Source organism: Girardinichthys multiradiatus, chromosome 2 (genome assembly GCF_021462225.1).
Source record: "Girardinichthys multiradiatus isolate DD_20200921_A chromosome 2, DD_fGirMul_XY1, whole genome shotgun sequence".
In the NCBI taxonomy this organism is placed as follows: Eukaryota; Metazoa; Chordata; class Actinopteri; order Cyprinodontiformes; family Goodeidae; genus Girardinichthys; species Girardinichthys multiradiatus.
In genome coordinates, this window is record NC_061795.1 from 37,036,378 (window position 1) to 37,052,303 (window position 15,926).

Sequence of the window (15,926 nt, forward strand, 5' to 3'; positions counted from 1 at the left end):
AGAAAGGGTTAAACACTGAAAGACAGGGCCATGTGGATCATCGGTAGAGGGTGAGCATTAAGTTGTGGCAAGCAGAAGCTTGGATGATGCCCCTTTCCAGAAAGGTGTCACAGGTAGACACAGAGTCAGGCCAGGTGTAGCTTCTAGGAAGAGAATAGCGAGAACAAAGTTAAAAGCTGAAATAACAGCAAATAATGCAAAATTGGAGAGTAGTGTGAAAATGTAGCAAAGAGAGTGAAAGTGGTCATTATGTCCTCCAGCAGCCTAAGCCTATAGCAGTATAACTACACAGATAGTTTCAGTTTAGTTTATTTATTTATATAGCGCTTATTTACAACAATGTCGTCTCAAGGCATCCCACAAAGGGTCCAGAACGGCGCAGGGCCGCCGGGGAGGCCAGACCAAACCACCGAGTGCCAGAGCCCGACCACCCCAGAACGGGCCATGTGTAGGGGCACTAAGTAAAATAATAAACTGATAAAGTTTGTCCATCTAGAGCCCACTGATGGCCATTGTTATACTAAAAACCATAAGGATCGGGATACTTCTCTCTGTCAGACTGATTATAACCATTGGAAAATAGAAGGGGTCATTCAGGTAGCAGAAATCGAGGGTGTGTTTGCACCTCAACCATAACTGAGCCGGTTTAGGCTAAACCTGACTCCCCCTTACTCCATCCAATGGGAGGGAGGAAGGCGGAGGTAAAAATAAGGAAGATAGCTCAGGATAACCTAAGTCACTCTAACTATAAGCTTAATCAAAAAGGAAAGTTTTAAGCCTATCCTTAAAAGTAGACAGGGTGTCTGCCTCACAGACTAAAGCTGGGAGCTGGTTCCACAGGAGAGGAGCCTGATAACTAAAGGATCTGCCTCCCATTCTACTTCTAGAGACTCTAGGAACCATCAGTAAACCTGCAGTCTGAGAACGAAGTGCTCTGTTAGGAACATATGGAACAATCAGATCTCTGATGTATGATGGAACTAAATCATTAAGGGCTTTATATGTGAGGAGGAGAATTTTAAATTCTATTCTGGATTTAACAGGGAGCCAATGAAGGCAAGCTAAAATAGGAGAAATATGATCTCTCTTTTTAATTTTCATCAGAACTCTTCCTGCAGCATTTTGAATCAGCTGAAGGCTTTTAACTCCATTTTGTGGACATCCTGATAGTAAAGAATTACAATAGTCCAGCCTTGAAGTAACAAATGAATGGACTAGTTTTTCAGCCTCACTCCTGGATAGGATATTTCTAATTTTGGCAATTGTCCAGTGGTGAAAGAAGGAAATCCTAGAAACCTGTTTAATATGGGATTTAAATGACATGTCCTGGTCAAAAATAACACCAACATTTTTTACTTTATTATCGGTCAATTAGAGGTCAATTTAATGCCATCCAAGTTAAGTGATTGACTAAGCAGTTTATTTTTTAAAGACTCTGGTCCAAAGACGACAACTTCTGTCTTGTCTGAATTTGGAAGCAAACAATTTAAAGTCATCCAAGTTTTTATATCTTCAAGACATGCTTGTAGTCTGTCTAACTGGTTGGGTTCATCAGGATTTATGGATAAGTAAAGCTGAATATCATCAGCGTAACAGTGAAAATTTATCCTATGCTGCCTGATAATTTTACCTATTGGAAGCATATATATAGTAAAGAGAATTGTAAAAGTACTCAACCCTGTGGTACTCCACAATTAACCCTGGAGTTTGAAGATGATTTATCATTTACATGAACAAACTGGAATATGTCAGACAAATAAGATTTAAACCAGCCTAGCGCTGTTCCCCCGATCCCTACAGCATATTCCAGCCTTTCTAAGAGAATATTGTGATCGACTGTATCAAATGCAGCACTGAGATCTAAAAGGACAAGTACAGACACAAGTCCATTATCTGAGGCCATAAGAATATCATTAGTGACTCTCAGCAGAGCTGTTTCAGTGCTATGATGAGCTCTGAAACCTGACTGAAAATCTTCAAACAGGTCATTGCTGTGTTAATGTTCACACATTTGATTAGCAACTATTTTCTCAAGAATTTTAGATCAGAATGGAAGATTGGATATAGGTCTGTAATTTTTCAAGTCACCTCGATCAAGCGAAGGTTTCTTAAGTAAAGATTTAATTACAACTACCTTAAAAGCCTGTGGTACATATCCATTTACTAAGGATAGGTTAATCATACCTAAAATGGGGCTGATATTCAGAGGGAGCACTTCCTTAAATTATTTGGTTGGGATTGGGTCTAACATACAAGTTGAAGGTTTAGATGAAGCTAATATTTCCGATAACTCAGGAAGCTCCACAGGACCAAAACAGTCCAAACACAAATCAGGTTCTGCAGTTATTTCCAATGTTGTCTCACTTGCTGAGGATGAACTACTTTGTGTTGGTCTATCACAAATATTTTTATAGTGTAGTTGAAGTGGACCCAAATGCAGGCAAGACCTCAGAAAAAGGCCAAATAAAACATTTATTGGAAGGAAAGATGTTTTTGAAAATAGATCCTGCCCAAGGAGAGAAAAGGATTTCAGAAGAACCAGTAAAACAAAAGTGGACTCTGATTTGGTCAAGGGAAGAACACACATTAATGATAACCCAAACATATCACCTATGATGATTTACAGAAGAAGATGGCAGGGCAATGCTGACAGTAGATAAAATCATTGCTGTGAAGAGGCCACCAGGATGATCAGTGTTGCTGAATCGATCAAATATCCAGAGAAATCAATCAAATGGCGCCAAGGGCTTGCCTTCTGCCTCATAGGCATGAGAGCAGCAGGGATCGATGAGAAGTAAGACCCACAGGCTGCTTTACTGGAACAGACAGTACAGTGTAACACATACTCAAATGAGTAAATGAAGCAATATTAATAGAATACATTTTTTTTATATATTCTGTATCTCTGTCACTGATTTATTATTCCCCTAATGTTTGAGGCCACTTTCATTAAACTAAAAGCAAATAAGTAAAACTTAGAAGTTGACACCTATGGCAAACCCTGTAAGAAAACACTGGAAAATGAAGCAAATCACAAAATCCTCTCCAACTCTTCAGAGATATGGCATTTGCACAAAGTCTGGCAAACACTGAAGTGATGAAAGCAAGAAATGTTCCCACAGGAATGCAAATAAAGTGCCTCCAGCTCTCCCCGAGACCCATGGAAACACAACATGCCCACATTGCGATTTTTATTTCAATTACTCTCATCAATCCATCCATACATCCATCCAACTATCCAGACAAGGTGCCGCTTCCTTATCTGTTTCTTGTCAACCAAAATTCCTGAGTAGAAGGAGATTTGGCTTGAACGACGAGGAGAGCAGGATGAGGTTTCAGTATTTCTGTGAAGTGATTTCCAGCATCCCCTCCTCTTCTCTTTTGTTAATCAGGCCATTGTGTCTAAATGGAGCAGCAAAAAGGGAGGTGTGCATGATTTTCATTTCCCATTGTCAAACAGAAACAAGCCTGACATTGTTCAATTCATCTGGCAAACATACATGCATTGTTAGAATACACACCTCTATCATGCTGACTCTCACTACCACATCATTGTCTGAAAAAGCTGTCCTCTAAACGTACTCAGAAAGAAACTTACACAGACAGCCAGATATGAACTGTAGGCTAACTAAGACTGACGTTGTTGCATCTAGGACTCAGGCTTGGAGGCAAACACAAGTGCTGAATAACTTTCCACTATCCAGAAAGTAAGGAAGACTCCTGTGGTAGCAGTAATTCAGATATTATGATGATTTATAAGGAGATTTGTCAGGCAGTGATGGGGAGGATATTAACACAGTTGCTAGGACAAAGGAGGGGGATCAGCAACAACAGATACAGGCACATCCTGATTACAGCCAGAACTGTTGAATCAAGAAAGCACTTAAACAGAATCTGTCTGACAACATGAATTAGGCAGAGAAAGTGAGAGTCATCATCCAGGAATCGAGAAAACAGAACAGTTGTAACCTTTCCCAGGAGTTTGAGTCCTGCAATGCATACTCCAAGAGGGACTCAACAACTCACCCAGGATGTCACAAAAAAAAAAACAGAACAATATGTAAGCCACTTCAGGCCTCGCTTTTTTCTGTGATTGTCAGTGTTCACGATACAGCAATAAGAAACTGGCTGAGCACAAAGGGCATCTATAGAGAAGTTTTAGGGTCAAAATCACCGCTGACCAAAATAAACTCAAAGGTCCATCTCACAAAAAACGTTGACGCAGCCATGTTTCAGCTTCTTCCTCAACGTCTCAGGCGTGTTTTCCAAATCCCGTTCGAGGGCATTCATGGTGAGTGTGTACACGGGAGATGTTGTTCTAAAACAGGAAAACAGTCCGGGTGTACCACTTACACCGGGGTAAAATATCCAGATGTGCATCTCATAATTTTACCACTTTAATCTTCTAATGACTTCTGGCTTTTTTTTCACAAATGTCTGACTTTTAAATTTCTGACATCACAATGTATAGCTTTGATAACACAAATTTAAGCGCTTTGCACTACAATCACTCATTCATACACACACTGACAGTGGTAGACTACAATGTAGCCACAGCTGCCCAGGGACAGACTGACAGAAGTAAGGCTGCCATACAAGAAGCCACCAAGCCCTCTGACCACCATCAGCAGGCAAGGAGGGTGAAATGTCTTGCCCAAGGACACAACAACTAAGTCAGACAGAGAAGGGGTTTGAACCGGCAATCCACCGGTTACAGGACGAACCTCTGCCACTGACCTTAAGTATTCACCTTAGAAAATCCAGTGGAACATTTTATTCATTGTTTCAAAGAATGGAGGCTGATCCCACACCATTTTCCTTCTCTATATGGGATGCAAAGGATTCAAATTGTGTGAAATGCCTCAAGACCAGAATTGAACAGCTATACAAATCTAAAATGTGAATATTCTACCCAACATTTATAATAACATTTTTAGCAACCAATGGCCTTTAATCAACATTAAAAGACAGAAAGAGCAGGCTGAGGGAGTGGAATGACATGAAGCTCAGAAACTGATCAGGACTCAAACCCGGGATGAATGCATCAAGGGTTTTAGTCTCTGCTAAACCATTTGAGCTAAATGGCAGCCCTAAAGCATGTCTGCTTGTGTGTTTTTACAGCAAAGGCTTAAAACATTGTTCATCTTAAGTAACATACTTCCACTTTGTTGGCATCTTGTTGTGAACAGCACAGTACACAACAGCGCACACCCGACCGCTGGAACCCTGCCCTGGAGTTAATCTGGAGGCCAACGGCTTTGCTCTGTTCCTCTGTGAATCAACACCGAGCTGAAAAAAAAATGTCTGAGAGGTGATGGTGACAAAGAGTGAAAGTCCTGTAACACCCCGAGGAAAAATAATTCTGGACTGAATCCTTAAATAGCCTGCTATAACTGAGCTGTCAACACCCGCAAGCTTGAAAAACAACAGGCAAGGATTCACCGTGGGTGGAGCTGTAGACACTTATTAACTGGTAAGGGCTGAAAAAAGTTCTGTAAATTTAAAGGAATACATTCATTTTTAAAGGAATGTGCAATGCTGCTTGCAGAGAAGTGCGTTCAAAAGTTTTAAATGAATCACCCCAGGTATCTATCTAACACTTTTGATCATTTGAACGAGAAATCTTGTATATAAACTAACTTTATTTTTAATAATGTGGGAACTTTTTAATCTTTAAAAACGATTATATAAGATAACAAGGTTGTGGAGATTTTTCTGTAGGCTATAAGTATAGCTAAAGGCAAACATATTTCTAAGGTCTAAAAACTGTAAGTAAGCAGCAACCACCTACACTAAGGACACCCTTTAAAATCAGTAATCAATAGATAATAAAGACGTGTGTGTGGGTGATAGTTATCCAATATAAATTTGTTTTTATATTAAAGAGTAACTAAACCCCAAATCAACTTTTTTTGAAGATAAACTCTATGAATTGGGCCTTATAATTCATAGAGTTTATCTTCAAAAAAAGTATTTATGTTACTGTGCAATTTTTTTTTTACATTTTCACGTAAACCTGTTTAATTCTGCAGTATCTGTACTAAAACCGTCTTAGTGCAACCCTCTTTGGGTTAATTGGTGGCTACTCCAGTTGAATTTTCCTATTGGTTCAAATGGTACCTAATGGTACATGTCTACCTCACAGCCCAGTGTTCGGGTATAAAACAATCTCACTCAGACCCGCACCCTCCTTCTGTCCTCCACTGCCTTGGCAGCACTGGCTTTGGGAATCGCTGAATCAGCACCTTGAGCCAGTGGGTCAGACTGATAAGGCTCAGGCCTGCTGGGCTCCATTAAGCCTCCCTTAACCTAAGGTGATGAAGGGGGGTGAAAATTCCTCCACCTCGAAAGATCTATCCGTGGCGAAACTACCAGCTCCGCCCTGCTCACTCTTCATGCTTCAATATGCCAAATTAGGCAAGCTGCCACTTTCCCTCGTCCTCCCGACCACACCTCCGCTTAACCCCTTCCATTCATTCTAACGCTCGGCCACGCCCCTCAGTGTCTCTTGGCACTGCCTACTTTGGTGGCATTTTTCAAAATCTGTTTGGGGACGGGGTTATGCTTTCGAGTTTCACTTTAAGCAGGAGATGTGTAAAGAATGGCAGGGTGCATATTGAGAAACTACACTTACCCATTGCGAATAGAATTTTAGGTTGTGTGCTGAGCATATACTATATTCTAAACAAATACTCTCTAACATATTTATTGATCACATGCCAATTATGTTTGATTGTGAGACAGTATGTATGATTGTTTTATATTTGAAGTGCCAAGATGAATGTGCCTTCTCGGTGCAGAACAGGTATTTAAAAAGAAACATAAAACTTAACTTTAAACAGCTCTGTGGAGATTGTCAAAGTGATAAAATAGATATTACCTAATAGTTAATAATGAAGTCCTTTAATAATACATTTCTTTGAAAGAGGGGATGATGCATCCCTGGTAAAAACAGGCAGAAAAGGAAGGCAACAAGAGTTCAGCCAAGCAGGCGAAGAACACTCTACTGTCCCAATTGCCTCATAGCAGATCACTTTCCAAATGACCTGCTGCGGATCCAATCATTTTGCAGGACAAAACCTCATCAAATGTCAGAGTTAAAGCCACTGAGTCACCATGAATCACCCACCAAGTATCATTTTCAGCTGCTGAAAACATTTGAGAAGCAAAATGTAATGGCTACCTGGAGAAAATTGTGATATGTCACAGCTCAGATCTAAATGGGAAGCCCAGCAATTATGCTGTGACACTAATCTCAGTAGTTCCATTTACAGATTACGTGAGGAAGCATAATACTCCAATAGGGCAGAAAGCTCTCAATCATCAGGCCACAGCTTATGCACTGGCGTTTAGTGTGCTTGACGAGCAAACATATGTCTGTTTACTAGTCACTTCATGCTCGATGCTCCTCATTATTTCCAGGGGAAGTCTCCTGTTGCCATCAACACACTCAGGGCATCCTCACATAAACTATCAGCAAGGCCAGAGCGAAGCAAGGCAGCCATATTTACAGCCTTGAATGAAATTGGAGGTTAACTATGAGGTCTGGCTGCTGCAGTTTATAGGGTGTTGTAAAATTGCAACTATGATTAAAATCTCTGTCAGGTGAAAGACAATGGAGCAGCCCTTTCTCTTGGGATGCTTGTAAAATATCTTCACACTCTTATCGTAGCCTTCTCACCCTGTTATGTCAGCAACCTCATTTGGAAGGTATTTTTTCTGCCCTCTAACTGCCCTTTTGACTTTACAGATTCTGTCTGGTAAAAAACAAAGAGTATTTTGTTTTTATTTTTATACCAACAACTCAAATTTGTCTCATGTAAAAATACAAACTGGCTTTATGGACTCACTCTATATACATTATCACTATTAAGTATTTGCTCTTCAGCCTTTGCCGTGTATGAATTGCGTGATATCCCATTGCCTAACCATATGGCTTTAATATGATGTTGGCCCACTGAAATAACAGCTAAAACTGTTACGGGTGGTCTTTCCACAAGCATATTTATGGGAGTTTCTGGCCACACTTCCAAAACGGTATTTGTAAAGTCAGACATGCTGGATAAGAAGGCCTGGCTCAATCTGTACTTTAATTCATCCTCTAAGATATTCTAATAGGTTGAGGTCAGTACTTTGTGCAGGCCGGTCAGGTTCTTCCAAAATGAACTCGATTATGTCTTTATTTACCTTGCTTTGTGCCTCGGTACACTGTCATGTTGGAAAATGAAGGGAGCTTAAAATGGTTCAATTTCTTGGTGTGATAAAACCATAAGAGTTCATTTCAGTGGAACTAAGGGGATAAGCCCAAGTCCTAACAAAGAGTCTAACACCACAATTCATTTTAAACAAAACTTTACACAATGCTGTCAGGCTGGTCCCATTCTACTATTAACTGCCAAACCTAAACTAGTCCATTGGATTGCAAGACAGTGATTCATCACTCAAGAGAACATGTCTCCGCTGCTCCTGAGTCTAGTGAATGCATTCTTTACATCACTCCATTCGATGCCTTGCATTACACTTGGTAAAACCCATACTATGAAGCTTTCTACTCATTGTTCTTGAGCTAATCTGAAAAGGTTAGGAGCTGTGCAGCTATTGACTCTGCAGAACCTCTGTGCACTGCATGCCACAACATCCACTGACCCTGCTCTGTGATTTTAGGTGGCCAACCACTTCATGACTGAGTTGCTGTTGTTTCAACTCACTTCCATTTTGTGACAGTACTACTCAGAGTTGACTGCAGAATACTTAGTAGCGAGGACATTTTGACTTATTGCACAAGTGGCATCCAACCAGCTGGAATTTCCTGAGCTCCTGAGAGCGACCTAATTAATCAAAAAGTGTTTGCAGAAGCAGTCTGCATGCCCAGGTGCTTGATTTTACAGACCCGTGGCTATGGAAGTGTCTGGAAATCCTAAATTCAATTATTTGAAAGGATGAGCAAATACCTTTGGCAATATGGAGTGTATTCAACATTGTATTTCTGAACTATTTTTACAAGCAATTTTGCATTTTTGTTTTAACAGAGGGAACTGCATTACTATTTTAAGTAATGATGACAGTAATATACACTAGAACAAAGCTGTAATAATGATTTTTAAAAGAAATTCTGAAACTATCACAAATCTTAGAAAAAAGGTTAATAGTCCTAGCTTAATTGGGAAGCCAAATTGGGCTTAGGCTAATAAGTACTAATTATGCTATTTTCCTAATTTAAAATAGTATTTGTTTGGCAACAGAACTTTTCTAAATGCAAAATCTTTACAAACATATTTCAGAATCAGAATCAGAATCAGAAAAGCTTTATTACCAAATACGTTTTTGGACATACAAGGAATTTGTTTTGGCGTAGTCGGTGCAATACAGCACAAATTAAACAGTATAAACATATCTACAATATAATATAAATATATGTGCACAGTTTTAAGTGAGTGAAAGTAAATATAGAGCAGTATAAGATGCAAGAGCAATACAACAGTGCAGGTGATCATTGTGCAAGTATGGCAGTGCAAATAAAGCAGGAGTCCATGCTGAGCGTTAATGTAACTCATAGAGTTACAGGTTACAGGTGTCCTGTCAGCAAAAAAAGGGGGGTGTGGGGGAAAGGGAGAGTGTCAGGGTGGTTTCCGGGCTTTGTTAACCAGGCTGGTGGCAGATGGGAAAAAACTGTTCTTGTGGCGTGAGGTTTTGGTCCGGATGGACCGCAGCCTCCTGCCAGAGGGGAGAGTCTCAAAGAGTCTGTGACCAGGGTGGGAGGGATCAGCCAGAATCTTCCCTGCCCGCTTCAGGGTCCTGGAGGTGTACAGTTCCTGGAGCGACAGTAGACTGCAGCCAATCACCTTCTCAGCAGACCGAATGACACGCTGCAGCCTGCCCTTATCCTTGGCTGTAGCAGCGGCGTACCAGATGGTGATGGAGGAGGTGAGGATAGACTCAATGATGGCTGTGTAGAAGTGCACCATCATAGTCTTTGGCAGGTTGAATTTCTTCAGCTGCCGCAGGAAGAACATCCTCTGCTGGGCTTTCTTGATGAGGGAGCTGATGTTTGGCTCCCACTTGAGATCCTGGGAGATGATGGTTCCCAGGAAGCGGAAAGATTCCACAGTGTCAATTGTGGAGTCATAGAGGGTGATGGGGGCAGGTGGGGCTGGGTTCTGCCTGAAGTCCACAACCATCTCTACTGTCTTTAGAGCGTTGAGCTCAAGGCTGTTCTGGCTGCACCAGTCCAACAGATGGTCCACCTCCCATCTGTACGCAGACTCGTCACCATCAGATGAGTCCGATCAGGGTGGTGTCGTCCGCAAACTTCAGAAGCTTGACAGACTGGTGACTGGAGGTGCAGCTGTTGGTGTACAGGGAGAAGAGCAGAGGAGAGAGAACACAGCCTTGGGGGGAACCGGTGCTGATGGTCAGGGAGTCAGAGACGTGCTTCCCCAGCCTCACGCGCTGCTTCTTGTCAGACAGGAAGTCAGTGATCCACCTGCAGGTGGAGTCGGGCACACTCAGCTGGGAGAGCTTCTCCTGTAGCAGAACTGGGACGATGGTGTTGAAGGCAGAGCTGAAATCCACAAACAGGATCCTGGCATAGGTTCCTGTGGAGTCCAGGTGCCAGAGGATGAAGTGAAGGGCTAGGTTGACTGCATCATCTACAGACCTGTTGGCTCTGTAGGCAAACTGCAGGGGGTCCAGGAGGGGGTCGGTGATGTCTTTTAGGTGTGAGAGCACAAGGCGCTCAAAGGACTTCATCACCACAGAGGTCAGGGCGACGGGTCTGAAGTCATTAAGCCCTGTGGTCCTTGGCGTCTTGGGAACAGGGACGATGGTGGAGGACTTGAAGCAGGCTGGCACATGACATGTCTCCAGTGAGGTGTTAAAAATGACTGTGAAGACTGGAGACAGCTGATCAGCGCAGTGCTTCAGGCTGGCTGGTGAGACAGAATCCCGACCAGCAGCTTTCCGGGGGTTCTGTCTCCTGAAGAGTTTGTTGACGTCCCTCTCCTGGATGGAAAGAGCCGTCCTCGGCGTGGGTAGGGGGCTGGTGGGGGGGAACTTCAGGGTGGGGGTTGGAGGTGCCAAGGCCCCTCTTGAGGTTGGGGAGGTGGGGGTGGTGGATTGTGGCTGCAGCTGTTGGGGGGTGTCGTGGGGGATGGTTGCAGGACTGTCCCTTTGTCTTTCAAAGCGGCAGTAGAACTCGTTCAGGTCGTTGGCGAGGCGTCGGTCGTTGATGGAGTGGGGGGCTTTCGGCTTGTAGTTGGTGATTTGCTTGAGCCCTTTCCAGACAGACGCAGAGTCGTTGGCTGAGAACTGGTTTTGGAGCTTCTCAGAGTACAGTCGTTTGGCCTCTTTCACTGCCTTGCCAAACTTGTACTTTGCCTCTCTGTATATGTCTTTGTCCCCACTCCTGAAGGCCTTTTCCTTATCCAGTCTTAACCTTCTGAGTTTAGCTGTGAATCAGGGTTTGTCGTTGTTGTAACTCACCCTGGTGCATGATGGTACACAGCTGTCCTCACAGAAGCTGATGTAGGAAGTCACAGCCTCTGTGTACTCGTCCAGACTGTTGGTAGTAGTCCTGAACACATCCCAGTCTGTACAGCCTAAACACGCCTGGAGATTCTCCACAGCCTCACTGCTCCACTTCCTTGTCGTCCTCACAACAAGTTTGCAGAGCTTTAGTTTCTGCCTGTATGCAGGAATCAGGTGGACCATGATGTGGTCAGATTTGCCCAGTGCAGCACGTGGGACGGCGTGATAAGCGTCTCTGATGGTGGTGTAACAGTGATCCAGAATGTTGTCCTCTCTGGTCGGACATTTTATAAACTGTCTATATTTGGAGAGTTCGTGGGTCAGATTACCTTTGTTAAAGTCGCCAACGACGATTACTAAAGAGTCCGGGTTGGTCCGCTCCACACTCAGTATCTGGTCGGCGAGCATGCGCTGTGCAACCTGCACGTTAGCTTGCGGCGGGATGTAAACACCGACCAGGATGAACGAAGCGAACTCACGGGGGGAATAGAAAGGCTTACAGTCTATGATGAAGGCTTCCAGGTCTGGAGAACAGTGCTGCTGAATCACTGTCACGTCGTTGCACCAACCACTGTTGAGGTAAAAACAGATTCCTCCACCTTTCGCTTTGCCGGAGAGTTCCGTGTCTCTGTCCGCTCTGTAGAGCTGGAATCCTGCCAGCTGCAGCGCAGAGTCCGGTATTAATCCACACAGCTACGTCTCTGTGATGCACAAAACTGCCGATGAATAAAAGTCCCTGTTTTTCCCCAACAGCAGTTGTAGTTCCTCAATTTTGTTGGGAAGTGAGCGCACGTTAGAGAGAAATATTCCAGGTAACGGTGTTCGTAGTCCACGCTGGCGAAGTCGTACCAGCACCCCAGCCCGTTTCCCTCTCTTCCGGCGTTTCACCGCGTGAACAAAGGTGAGCGCACCTTTGACCAGAATGTCCAAAAGTTCCAGAGCAGTAGGCAGAACAGTTGGAAATAACTCCTCTGGTGTAGTAGCCCTGATGTTCATGAGTTCTTCTCTGGTGAGAGAGCTCCGGGTACCATCACAGAAGACCGTTTTAAAGCAAAAAACAAAACAAAACAATGCGCACCAACACGCCGAGGCGACCATCTGCGGCGCCATCATTCATTTACAATGTATAAATGTTTTCTTGTGTACATACACTATATTATCTTTAAATAAACCTGAATATACTGTTACTCCTTTATAGTTTAGGACACCTAACCTTGGTAATGCAAACAATTAAAAAAGTTAATTCACAAACATCTTAAAATTCAACATCATTGTATGTTCTTTTTGATGACTGACAAGCAAAATATGGTTTAACAAGATAAATGTCACAATTCCCTTTCCTTCAATTGTTTTTAATGAGTTAGAGATGTTTTTTGGTTTTCTTCTGCTCACTTGCTTTTTTCTCATCTTCAGCTCTTCTCTTCTGCCCCCATTGTTGCTTCCTGTCATCAGGGTTAGACGTATAGAAGCAACCTGAGCAACCTGCAACTGACAGGTGAGGAGGAGAATGCAGAGCAAAGAAAAAAAACCTTCTACATAATTAACAACAGATCCGCACACAGACCTAACCTTTCACATCACCATAAACATATGAATATTTATGCACCAAATGGCGTAAGGACAAAAAACACACCTTGCATTAAACAGCCTAAATGCCAAGCTGTCCGCCTGTCAGAAAATAACTGAAAACCACCTGGAGGGTCCGATGGGGGTGGTATGCTCACAAACAACTGCAGCACACACACTGTCAAAGCAGTTTCTGTAATTGCCAAGCATGACACAGACACTGTCAACTACTTAAGCTGTAATTTTAGCTATCTGCAGGCAAAGAAAGGAAAGGTGCACAGCAAACATTTGCCGTCCACAGAGGAACACAATTACATCCTCTGAAAAAACTATGGATGAGCTCCTTACCTTCTTACCCATAGGTACTTCTGATTTTTCCTTGTTTCCTTCTATCAAATCATGTCCTCCCTTTGGTCTGCCTACTCCATGTACCCCTACTCCATGTACCCTTAAACATCTTTATTTGCTTCCTGCCAAACGTTCTCAGTGTTTCTTCAATTATGCCACAATTTTCTCTTTACCTCCAACAACAAATAAAAGAGCCGCAAGATGAATGTACCAGCGCTTTTATCAGAAACCCACAGCCTTGCTCACACTGAGGTGTTGCAGGTCTTCTCCTGTGGTTGTTTAATTAAATTTTAACAGAGCTGGGTACAGCAAAATATTTCTCCTAAATGTAAGAGGGCATTTGTACTGAGTATCCCTGCTGTCTGAACCCGACTGCCCCATGCGGTGTAATTGCAATGAGGTAGTTCCATTTTTTTCCCGGACTATTATCTTCACTGAGAACCACCTTGAGGGATTTTCTGTTTGTTTTTCTCTAAGCCATTTTGCTTTCATTGTAGAGATTTCTAAAATGGGAGCTAAAGTAGGTTTTTTGGTGGAGCACAATAGATTTGTTTAACAAAAGGGGTAAACAAGAGACGAGATCCATCCACTAGAAAGCACACAAACCGTTCTGGCCTTTCCTGCAGCATACATTGACACTGAAGTTGCATAACCAACTTGCTGTCAGATTTCTAAGAAATGTATCTATAGCTTGATAAAAATCAAATAGATTCAGTTTCATGGGGAAAAAAATGCTGAAGGAGGGGAAAATAGAAAACTAAAAGGTAAAGCTCATACAGCAAATTTTAATGCAAATAAGAGGCTATCATGTGCCACAATGATGGATTTTTAGTCAGATACAAACTTTTTGATCTGTAGAAAAACAACACCCACTATTGTGCTAAATATCTTTTCCCTCATATGTCGATACCTTTTTGGATAAGTGGATCAGAAACCACTCCAACATATGCATATCAAATGTACAAAGCTAGCACTTCAAGCATCAATTAATGGTGCTATCTCTACATACAATTTCCGCTTTAGACTGACACCGCCCCCTCTGTTTATTGTAAGTTCAAATCTGGTCAAAGTCAGTTCATACCAATTACAACTGGTGTGAAACAAATTTGACTTAACAGGGTTGCCAAAGAAGCTCAGTTAAGCTGCTATTACTGTTTCCTCTTTTGCAATGTATGCTGATTTTTTGACCCATGCTACATGGGTCTCAACATGAAGCATACTGCAGATTTTGTTAGGACAAGTCAGTTGCCAAAATACTAAGGACCTACAATCAAGTAGTAAAAACACTACTAAATATCCAAATGCAAGACACAATTAGTTTCTTACAAATAAAAAAGTTTTGTGAAAACTGTTTTATAGAACACCCTGTCGCGCCTTTGAAGTATGTGTGACACTTTTAATGTTTTTGTTCTGAATAGTGTTTGTGTATTGGGATCAGTGATGTAGAATTCACAGTGTTCTGTTGCGTAAAGACCAGTTATTACGGCTGGTGGCCGTATGTGTGTTTGTTTTGTACCTTCATCAACAGACTGGCCAGCCGATGTCGCTGAAAAGCACCGTTTTCCTCCGTGCTATCGGTACTGCTGTTTCTGATGGGAACGGATTTCTTCTTCGCTGGATACACTCTTCTTCGCTGTTCCTGACGGACTTGGATCTCCCTGCGCGCTCTGCACTCCTCCTGCTGGACGTTTCCGGGAGTTCATGTTGGACTATTAATTTCCTGGTTCTTCCGAATTCGCCGCCAATCATTGAAGGGACTACATTATATAAACTCTCTGCACCTGCCACTAAAGGCAGCTGTGATTTGGACACAACAGCTCGCCATTTCTGACTTTGGTGTTGTGAAACTTTGAAGCTTGGTTATTTTTGTATGCTTACCTGCTCGTTGGGAAGCTTGTTTTATTTTGTTTGCTTACCTGTTTGCTGATCAGCTTGTTTGCTTTGTTGTGAATACTTTTCCCCCTTGACTCTGAGGAGTTTATCTAAAGCTTCTTAAGCTTTATCTTGAATTGATTGTTTGTTTTGTTGTTAGCTGGGACTCTTTGCTTTAAGTAATTGTTGAGTTAGCTTATCCCTCCTTTTGAGAGATTATTTTGTGTTAAAATACTGGTTGTTGGATATTTTGTTTAAATTTATGGTTAGTGTGTATTTTGGGTTTTACCCCATTTTATTTTCAAACGGTTTGTACTTTAAGTACCCTCCTTTTGTTTGTTTTGTTAAAAAAATAACGGAAACTGAACTAACAAGAAATAAATTACTCTTTCTTTCACAAAACGAATAACACCTGGTTGAATGTTTACTTCCCCCTCCCCCCTAGACCGAGTGGGGTCGTAACACTAGTTATATCACTTTTGCCATGATGCCACTGTCTCACTTATTTTACCCATCTAGAATGCTCCCAAGTGGTGAAATAATTATTAGCCGAATTAACCAGAAACTAGGCCATGCTGTCAGTTTTGCTTTCAGTTTCAAGTATTTGGCATGCC

At 42.3% G+C, this 15,926-nt stretch overlaps 1 protein-coding gene across 2 annotated transcripts in view; it reads right to left on the reverse strand.

The window, feature by feature from the left end:
- Positions 1 to 15,926, reverse strand: part of b4galnt4a (beta-1,4-N-acetyl-galactosaminyl transferase 4a) — a 209,526-nt gene that overhangs the window by 100,742 nt on the left and 92,858 nt on the right. Inside the window, exon 1 of one of the 2 annotated variants that reach the window (XM_047345068.1) lies at positions 14,957 to 15,096. The exons of the other annotated variant lie outside the window; for it this stretch is intronic. Coding sequence (XP_047201024.1) covers positions 14,957 to 14,962 — 6 coding nt within the window. The 5' untranslated portion in view covers positions 14,963 to 15,096. Of the gene's footprint in view, positions 1 to 14,956; positions 15,097 to 15,926 lie in introns of those variants that run through there. 2 annotated transcript variants of the gene reach the window in all.